Here is a 9,993-nt window from a genome sequence, read left to right as displayed (position 1 = left end):
CCCTGGTGGTGTAGTGGGGGTGCATCGGGCTACTCACTACCCCTGGCCGCTCCTCAAAAGAAAGACGAGGCTTTCTGCTCCCCGAAAGACATACAATCTCGAACCCCACAGAGGCAGTCCTACTCTGTCTTAGACGATCACTATGAGTAGGAATCTACTCAAGAGCAGTGAGTGAGTTGGGTTGGTTTGGACAGTGCATTCATAATTTTCCCTTTGCTGAAGGAAGAACAGATGGTTTGCTCTGTAAACCTTGACCTAACTCACAATAAAAAGGTGGTTGGGGTTTCTTTCCCAGCATTTTCCTTCGTCTTCACATGTAAAGGAAAGAAGAGTCATGAAAATCCAAAGACAAATGGAAACCATTCGTTCTGTGGGCCGCAGGGCCACACACCATCAACATCCACGCCCCTGAGGCCAGAGGAATTAGACGGTGCTCAGCTACCAGGCCAACTGCTCTCAGCGTGAGCACAACGGAAAGTTCTGGAGAGAGTGGGAGAGAAATGTGGAACAAAACTAGTCAGATAAAGACCGCAAGCCTATGGCCCCAAGGCACCCTTCAGGTAGGTCTAAAACGGAACTTGCCCCTGTATTGGAATATTCGGTCATTTACTATCAAAAGGGCAGGACTTAGCCAATGTGGGAGGGTCAGGAAGGAGGGAAAATGGAAACAAGAAGCACACGGGGAGGAAGAGGGAGGAGGGATGGCAGATGGAGAGGGTTGTTGACTGTAAAACTGACGACCTGCTCTGGAAAGCTGCATCTCGTTCACAGTAAATGTGTGTGTGTGCTGCTACAGAAAAGAGCCCGCAACACAGGGAATCCAGGATCGGTAAACCCCTCAGGGCCAACAATGAGAGTAGAGATACCACGAGGATTAGGGGAGGGTGGGGGGAGAAAGGGGAAATCAATCACAAGGGTCAACTATAACCCCCTCCCAGGGGGACGAATAATGCAAAAGTTGGTGAGGGGCGACCGAAGATGATGTAAACTATGGAAATAATAATCTATAACTTATCAAGGGTTTGTGAGGGAGGGCGGACTGGGGAAGGAGGGGGTAGAAATGGGGAGCTGATAGTAGGGGCTCAAGTGGGAAGAGAATGCTTTGAAAATGATGATGGCAGCATATGTGCAAATGGGCTTGACACAATGCATGAATGTATGGATTGTGATAAGAGATGTAAGAGCCCCCAATAAAAGTATTTTAAAAAAGAAAAGGAAAAAATTGTGTGTGTGTGTGTGTGTGTGTGTGTGTGTGTGTGTGTTTTAAGAATTTCCCTTGGTGGTTCGGGAAAACAAATCCAAACCAGCCAACCAATCAATCTATGAATAAACAGACTTTGGATAAATCAATTGAAGGAACTAGACCACACTCCAGACCTCAAAGACGTTCTTCTGCTCTGCTCCTTTCATTCATATGTCCAGAAAACAAGACTAAACTCAGTGCCACGAAGTCGAAGCCACTCGTGGTGACCCTGCAGCACAGAGTGGAGCGGTCTCTCCGAGCTTCTGAGACTGTTCCTTAACAACGGCTCTCAAATGGCTAAAACCAACACCCGGCGTGCTTGCAGGGAAGCAAGAAGCCGCCTGAGGGCCGGCCAGCAGCCACTCACCAGATGTCCGACTCGGTGCCACAGCCTCGGTGCTTCAGAGCCTCTGGGCTCATGTAGTGGGGAGTTCCGGTCAAAGTCGTGGCCAGGTCACAGGATCCCATGAGGAGTCGAGAAACGCCAAAATCCCCTCAAAATAATAGTTAGTTTGTATGAGAACTTCAAAACGACAGAAGTGAAACAGTGCAATAGGTAGTGATTCACACCCTGCTAAAGGTAAACAAAAGAAGTGCTATTTTTTAAATTACACAAGCAAATGTTTTAAAAACAGGAGACCTATTAGGATGAGGATGGCTATGAATCAGTCAAGCGAATTACAAAAGCTGAGGCTTCGTATACCTGAAATTACGGAGATCTAGAAAACTGACAACAAAAAGCTGTTTCGGCTCAAAAATAATGGCAAAAACAAGATGGTCCTGGAAGGACTAACTTTGAAGACACGTTACTAGATTTTGAAGGGGAAAGCTTGTTCTTAATTTCAGTAAAGCTTTAAGATAACTAATCTTGGCCTTTCAAGAACACGATTATAAAAATCTGAATCCATGAGCTTCTCTCTCTCTCTCTCTCTTCAATTCATTTTATTGGGGACTCTTACAGCTCTTATCACAATCCATACATCCATTGTGTCAAGCACATTTGTACATATGTTGCCATCATCATTTTCAAAACATTTTCTCATGACCCCTTGATAAATTATAAATTAGTATTATTTTCATGTCTTACACTGTCTGCTGTCTCCTTCACCCATGTATCTGTTGTTTATCACCGTGTGTGTGTTGGGGGGAGGCAGTTATATGTTGATCATTGGAATCGGTTTTCCCTTTATCCCCTCACCTTCCCCCTACCCTCATGGTATCTCTACTCACATTATTGTCCCTGAGGGGTTTATCTGTCCCGGATTCCATGTGTTGAGAGCTCTTATCTGTATCAGCTTACATGCGCTAGTCTAGTTGGATTTGTAAGGTAGAATTGGGGTCATGATTGTTTGGGGGAGGAAGCATTAAAGGTCTAGAGGAATGTTGTATGTTTCATTGGTGCTATGCTGCACCCTGGCTGGCTCATCCCTTCCTTGTGATCCTTCTGTGAGGGGATGTCCAATTGTCTACAGATGAACTTTGGGTCTCCACTCCAGCCCCCCCCCCATTTGCATCGATATGATTGTTTGTTTTGGGTCTTCTGATGCCTGAAACAAATTCCCCTCAATACCTCATGATCATACAGGCTGGTGTGCTTCTTCCATGTGGGCGTTATTGCTTCCCAGCAAGATGGTCGCTTGTTTATCTTCAAGCCTTTACGGCCCCAGATGCTATATCTTTTGATAGCCAGGCACCATCAGCTCTCTTCACCACATTTGCTTATACACCCATTTTTTTCTTCAGCGATTGTGTAGGGAAGGTTAGCATCACAGAATGCCAGGTTATTAGAACAAAGTGTTCTTGCGTTGAGGGGGTACTTGAGTGGGGGCCCAATGCATGAGCTTCTCTTTCCTTACCTAATATGTTCCATGATTTTATGTTTTTCCTCCCTAAGAACATCCTGCCTTAAGATGAACAGATCTAGTAGCTAACTGCCCCAGTGAAGAGCTAAATATTTATAAAACTATCCTGTCCATGTTTTAGTTATCTATGGTGAGTACCTATTTTTAGGTGACAAAATAAACAAGAGACCTGTAGCAATGATTCAAATCAGTAAGCAACCTGGCTGCATGCAAATAGGAACTCCAAAATGTTTTTTGTGTAAAATGACAATGATGTCTCTAAGGTGAACCAGAGACGTATAAAACCCATAGATATATGAATAGATTTTGGACTCACACTTAATTCTAGCCTCAATCTAAGACCAAATAGTCCTTTATGACATGGCCCTGCTGGATGTTTGCCTGCTGCAGAGATCACTGCAGATATGGGTGCTATAGCAAAGTGTGGTGAAGAAATTAGATGGTGCCCAGCTACTAGGAAGAAATCGTGTCTGAGGTATTAAATGCTTGCTGTCAAACAAGTAACCATCTAAGCAAGGTGTCAACTAAGTCCACATGGAAGAAGCATGCCAGCCTGTGTGATCTAAGAAGTGTAAATAACAAATTCCAAATCTGGAGGACATGGTATCAGAACTTAAACACCTGGTTTACAGAAGGCTTTGGGTGACAGTGGACGCCCCAACTCCATTAAGCCTCAAATGACTCCCCTCTGACCATAGTCAAGGGATGTCACCAGCCTCGTTATCAGACAGCAAACATTGTGAAGTTGATTACGGCAGATATCGTTAAGTGGAAATATGATATCACTTGGGCTCCCTTTTGACCCATTTAAAAGTTGTTTCAGTTTAAAATAAAAAGTAAGGGCAAATATACATGGATGAAGCCTCCGGTGAATCCCCTCTGACCACAGACCAGGGATGTGAATATCATGTGGAGTACATTGGAAAGTGGATTATTGCAGATGCGGTTAGATTAAAATTTAGCACCATATCATTTGATCATGTTTTTGACCCATTTTAAAGTTGTTCTCGTTTTTAATAGTTTCTGCTTTCGTTTTGATTGAGATTTTTCCCTACTTTACTTTGTTGTTTGGTTGGTTTGGTTCGGTATGTTTTTCTATATATGAAATCTAGCTTAGGTAAATCTACAAAAACAATGGATTAATAATGGGTTCTTGGGGGTGTGGCAGGGGAGGTTGGGAGGAAACGGGGAGCTAATAGCAATGAGTATAAGAAAGAAGAAAATGTTCCAAAATTGATTGATTGTGGTAATGATTGCACAATTCTCTTGATATGATTGAACTATTAACTTGTATGATGTGTGGATTATGTACCAATAGATCTGTTTTCAGGAAAAATATGCTTGTTGAATGGACAGATTCACCTACAATCTATAAAATATATAGGAAATGTCTTCTCTCTCCATTTATAACAAATAATCAAGAAAAAAGGCACCTTTTAATCAGGCCCAACCTAGGAAGAGCAAAAATGTGAGAATTTTAAATCAATCAGTGGTCACTTTAATAACTTCTAGACACCATATACTTCAGTGTGACATATTAGTAACATTTAAAACATAATCTTCAATGTGTTTGGAATAGATAATAGGGAAAAAACCTTACCAATTTTAAGTAGGTTATTTTTCAGAAATATATTCTTTGATTTCAAGTCTCGATGCAGTATCCTCCTACAAAAGACACACACACAAAGGATATAATGCAAAACATAAATTTAAATCCAAATATAAATACACCTACCTCCTCGCTTATTGACTATCTTGTTATCTAACAGGTCCTACTTACAACACTAGGGGTACAATGAACATTCATACGGAGCTGAGCTATAAGAAGAAAGAGCCGAAGGGGCTTCTGAGACTGTAACTTTAAAGGAATAAAAAGCCTTATCTTTCTACTGGGAAGCAAATGGTGACCTCACAGTTAGCAGCCCAACATATAACCCGCTATGCCACCAGGGCTCCTTGGGTGACTTAAAACGGCGAAATTTAGTCTTCAAAGGTAGAAGTCCAAATTCAAGGTATTAGCAAGGCCATGCTATCTTTGAATGCTAGAGGGGAAGTCCCTTCTTTGTTTCTTACGTTTAGCAGCCTCAGGTGTTGCTTGGCTTCTAGCATAACTAATCTCTGCCTCCCCCTTCACATGACCAGCTCTTTCTATAACAAGGATGCAAGCAATTCTGAATGAGGATCCACTCTACTTCAGAATGCACTCACCTTAACTAATAACATTTGAAAAGGCCTTATATCCAAATACAGTCGCATTCACAGCATGGCTGGTTAGGATTTCACTATCGTTCAGGGGCCTGTGAGGTACAATTTAATCTATAGCACACGCCATGAGATAAGACAAAAACCAAGAAAGAAGAGAAATAAATCCATAATTTATGTGCCTATTGGAATGATTAGAACAGGCTTAAAAATAACTGTGATCTGCTTGTTCAAGAGAATAATGGCAAAATGGAGAACTTCCTCAGGGAACTTGCTACCAGATGGAAACTTTAAAGACTTAAAAAGGAAATTCTAGAAATAAAAAAATTTTTATTGAAATTGAGAATTCAGGTATGTTTGAAAACAATTAAACCAAGCAGTAGGAGGGAGCGCTATTTAAAAATTAAAATATTGGTTACTTTCAAAGTTGATCCATCATAATGATTAATACTCAGTCTGAAGTAAAAAAGAAAAAAAAGAGTAAAGGTGTGGAAGACTATAAGAGACATCTGAAATTTGCTTAGGACGTTCTAACATATTTATAAATGTAGTCCTTGAAGGCAAATAGGGTGAGCTCATCCAACTTATGCCTGTAGCTAATCAGCAGTTCGAACGGAGAGAGTAAGGGAAGGGTAAAATTCAAAAGAAAAATGACTGACATGTTCAGAACTTAGATAGGAATCCCGATGTCCAAGGAAACCGAGTCCCGAGCAGAATACATAAATAAAGTCGCCAACAGCAACAACTCTCTAGGACTGGAGACTGTTGTGATAATTCAGGTGCTGTGTCAACTTGGCTGGGCCAGGATCCTCAGTGGTTTGACAGTTAAGACCTTGTCATCCCCTGCGCTGAGATCTAACACAGTACAATCACTTCCATAATGAAATCTTCTCACCTCAGGGGAAAGCAATCGACGTCGTTATCCAAATCCGTTTTCATAAACGCTATGTACATCATATGAAGAAAAATCTCAAGCAACGCCTAGGAGATAGCCCTACGTGGAGAGGCTACCGCTTTGAGCTGAGAGGAGCACTGTGGTAGCCTGTGTCCTGGTGCCCAGAGCATCACACCGATGGGGCTCACACCAACGGGACCCTGCAATGAATGGGAGGAGCAGGCACCTCCACCCTTCTAGCGCTGGGTCTGGTCACGCGACTGGCTTTGGTCAAGTCACGTGAGCAGACACAACAGTGGCCAAGTCTGAGGGGAAGCTTTCAGAACCATTGAGTGTTTCCCCCAACTCCCCTGCATTTCCCTCTGCCATAGAAAACCACATACCCGCTGCTGCTGCGTCCTTTGGGTTTGGGGATGAAAACACAAGTCGTGGGGACCTGCAGCAAGACAGGGCTGTGGCTGCAGGCCATTGAGGCTGGGCCTCTTTGTTCACACAGCACAACTCACAACAGGAATGCCTGTTCACGCTACATGAAGTCAAGCGTAAATAGCGCTAGCTTTTACCATGATTCTTTGTGTTTATGCCATAAGCTAATAAATTGTGCTTTCAGATTTAACTCACTTTAAAACAGGTAATTGGGATAAATAAGCTTATTACCTGAAGGACACATCTTAGAACTATACTAAACTATACTAAATATTGAAAAACAGCAGGGGGAAAAAACCAAACAGAAAAAAACTCACTGTCACAGAGTCAAGTCTGACTCAGACCGATCCTATAAGGCAGAGTAGAACCAGTCCTATGGGTTTCCAAGACTGTAACTCTTGATAACAGGAAAAAGCCTCGTCTTTCTCTCACCAACTGGCTGGTGGTTTCAAAATGCTGACCTTTCAGTTAGCAGTGCAACACATCACCCAGACCACCCCAGGACCCCAGGAAAGGAGAAGTTAAATGCAAATTAAATTACATACATCGTGGGGGGGGGGGGGGGGGGGGATGAAATACAGTATTTCTCATATGGGGGAGAAAAATCTACTTTGGATACTGGATCACGGTGGGGACCACCAGCTTGCCCTGCGACTCCCAAGCTCCCCCCAAATGTAAGAAAATGTTCAAGAGGAAATTCAGAGTAGTGCCAGGAAACAACAGCAACATATTGACAGGGATTTTTGGAAAGGCTCTTAAAGGACTCAGAATGAGGAGCCGGAAGCTTCCAGTCTGCGTAGAAGACCTCTCATTGCGGCATCCTCTGTCCCCAACCACTGCAACTTACAGAGTTTTCAGACTTCATTCACATGCACGACCTCAATCCATCTCCACTACAGCTCCAGCAGAGAGAATCCCTTGAGTATCCTTATTTACAAATGGGAAATGAGAGCTCAGACAACTTAAGCAGCATGGCCTAGGTCATAAAGCTAGTAAGTAGTGGAAGCTAACCTAGACCTGAATTCTGTGTGTCCACCATGCTGCACAGCTTACGGTAATTTGAGTACACACTTACAGTAATAGCTCTCTGAAGGTAGGACTTATTTTGAATCTAATACTATTTCACAAACGAATGAATAGACTTGAGTATGAAATTGAAATGTTGCGATCTATGCTGAAAACTTTCACTTAGATGGCTATAATAACTTACTGAATCAGAGATCTCATCATTGGCTAGCTGAATCCAAAGGGATGATACTTCAAATCTGCCATCACAAATATCTAAATAATTAGCCCTACTATTCAATAGTGAGAAAATGTAACCACTTTTGCTGCTTTCCTTAATTCTGTGCATTTACAAGACTTTCAAATCCTCTATTAGTACTCTTTCCCATGAAATGGTGCTTTAAACTCATCTATTTTAATGATTACTAAGTAAACCCAAACATATCAAAAATATTTGGATTCTTGAAGCTACCAGATTGCAAACAGTGGTGCACACAAAACGCAAAAGTTGGAATCTGTACATAAAGTGTTGTTTTGACTTCTTTTCCTTGTGTAGAAACTAACCATCTGCCAGAGAGCAAGAAAGAAACGGAACTCAGCAATGTGACGAGATGTACAGGGAAGTCTGACATCCAGCAGCTTTCAACGGTTTATTAAAAGATTACTTGGCCGTCCTTTTATCCTTGTCAGCATCGTTTCACATCCTTTAAAAGATTGCTCAGAGTTGTCAATAAGCCAGTGGCTATCTGTATCATCAAGCATGTGTTTGAGAAGAGACAGGAGAAAGCAAAGAATAAGCTGATGAGTTTTTAGGCTTTCAGAGCCCAGAGACGATCCGTTTAACCAGAATGAGGCCGTGGCCAGTCAGCCGGTTTACCTGATAAAGCACCACTCTCATGAACATGTGGCTACCCTACCCCCGGTGAAGCATCCAAGTGCCCACTGGCAAGAACACCTCATCTCTCCACCTTTTTTTCTTTTTTAATCTATACGTGTCCCTTGTCTCAAATATATTCCTGGCTTTTGATGAGTTGGCAGAAGTTACCATCTAGAACTTTCTTACTTTTGATCTATGAGAAACTAATAAAAACTTTAAAGATAGGTTGTTGGAGCCAAGAATTTGTAGATTCATATAAAAGACTCATAAACCATTCTCTGACCTTCTGCAGAAGATATTTCACATCAAAACTGACGGGTGGCCTGGAGACTTCTCTCTGAGGCCAAAGACCATCTCTCATGACAATGGCTCTGCCCCTCCTGAGATGGGCCCCCAGCTCAGTGTTCACTGACACACTCCAAGGTGACCCTGCAACTCATTTGTAGCATGGAAGAGTGTTTATAGCCCAAGGTGGCGATAGGATGCAAAAAATTTATAGCAGGCTACAGGTGTGCAGTTTGTAATTCACAGGATATGAGAAGATCTAAGGGAATGAATTCAATACAAGTTTCTGTCTACTAGTCAAGGCCAACTTGAAATTTAGAGAAGCAACAACAACAAAAAAAAGCGGTACAAGTAAATCCTCTAGAAACCAGCACTCAACAATTTCCTCAGATGAAAGCATATTGTAGATGCTTAACTATAGCCCCTGATCCTTTGTTCTTGTTTTCTTTTAATTTGACCCCACACACACCAAAAAACCCCATCATTTTCCAAGTTGAGCGCTGACTGTTGTTTCCGGTCACGAGTGCACATACCTCTCGTGCATGTAGCCAGCTCCCAGTAACAGCTGCAGGAACCATTCCATTATTTGCTGGGGGGGAAACGTTTTTCCAGCTTCTTTGTATTCCTGAATTTTATAATCCAGATCTCCGCCCTGGGGGGTAAAAGTGTAATTTTTCTCTGAGGTAGTTAGTTTATTGTGCCAACCTGGATGATAAACACATGTGGGATTCATTGAAGGGCAGAGGGATAAATGGCTAGGTGAGCCTCACCTCCCTTGTCTCTTGCTCTTTGATCATTGGACCAGTGTGCGGCTGCCTTGCTTGTTCTGTGCCTCCATTTGCAAGCTACACTACCTGTGGGACACCCAACCCGTGGACTGTGTTACTGTAATTTGAGGTTCATTCAAGACCTGCTTTGCCACACCATTGGAATTTACATCTCTTGAGCTGGGGACCCTGTTATCTGGCTGACTGTTGGTGGACTGCCTTGCTGTTTGCTGCCTGTGCCCAGAGAGCCTGAATTGTTCTACAGAGGACTACCTGGCAGCCCTCAAGATTGAAGGACTGCCAGTCACCCCCCAGTTAAAATTTTGAAATCAACTTCTCTTATAAAAAAGTGAGCACATACAACTCTTAACAATCACTCAGGGCAACACTGCACAGGGGGCTGACAGTTGTGGGGGAGACTGTTTTGGGTT

The 9,993-nt window shown here is 42.6% G+C and overlaps 1 protein-coding gene across 3 annotated transcripts in view; it reads right to left on the bottom strand.

The window, feature by feature from the left end:
• Window positions 1–9,993, bottom strand: part of NEK11 (NIMA related kinase 11) — a 295,896-nt gene that overhangs the window by 203,784 nt on the left and 82,119 nt on the right. For all 3 annotated transcript variants that reach the window (XM_030887665.2, XM_045297456.1, XM_045297457.1), the window contains exons 4-6: window positions 9,329–9,447; window positions 4,706–4,770; window positions 1,611–1,737 (exon numbers count right to left, since the gene is read on the bottom strand). In XM_030887665.2, the coding sequence (XP_030743525.1) occupies window positions 1,611–1,737; window positions 4,706–4,770; window positions 9,329–9,447 (311 nt within the window). The remainder of the gene's footprint in view (window positions 1–1,610; window positions 1,738–4,705; window positions 4,771–9,328; window positions 9,448–9,993) is intronic.

The sequence above is a fragment of the Echinops telfairi genome, unplaced genomic scaffold (genome assembly GCF_000313985.2).
Source record: "Echinops telfairi isolate 266 unplaced genomic scaffold, ASM31398v2 ScPeMD7_7420;HRSCAF=8458, whole genome shotgun sequence".
Taxonomy (NCBI): domain Eukaryota; kingdom Metazoa; phylum Chordata; class Mammalia; order Afrosoricida; family Tenrecidae; genus Echinops; species Echinops telfairi.
This window is presented reverse-complemented; position numbering and strand designations above follow the sequence as displayed.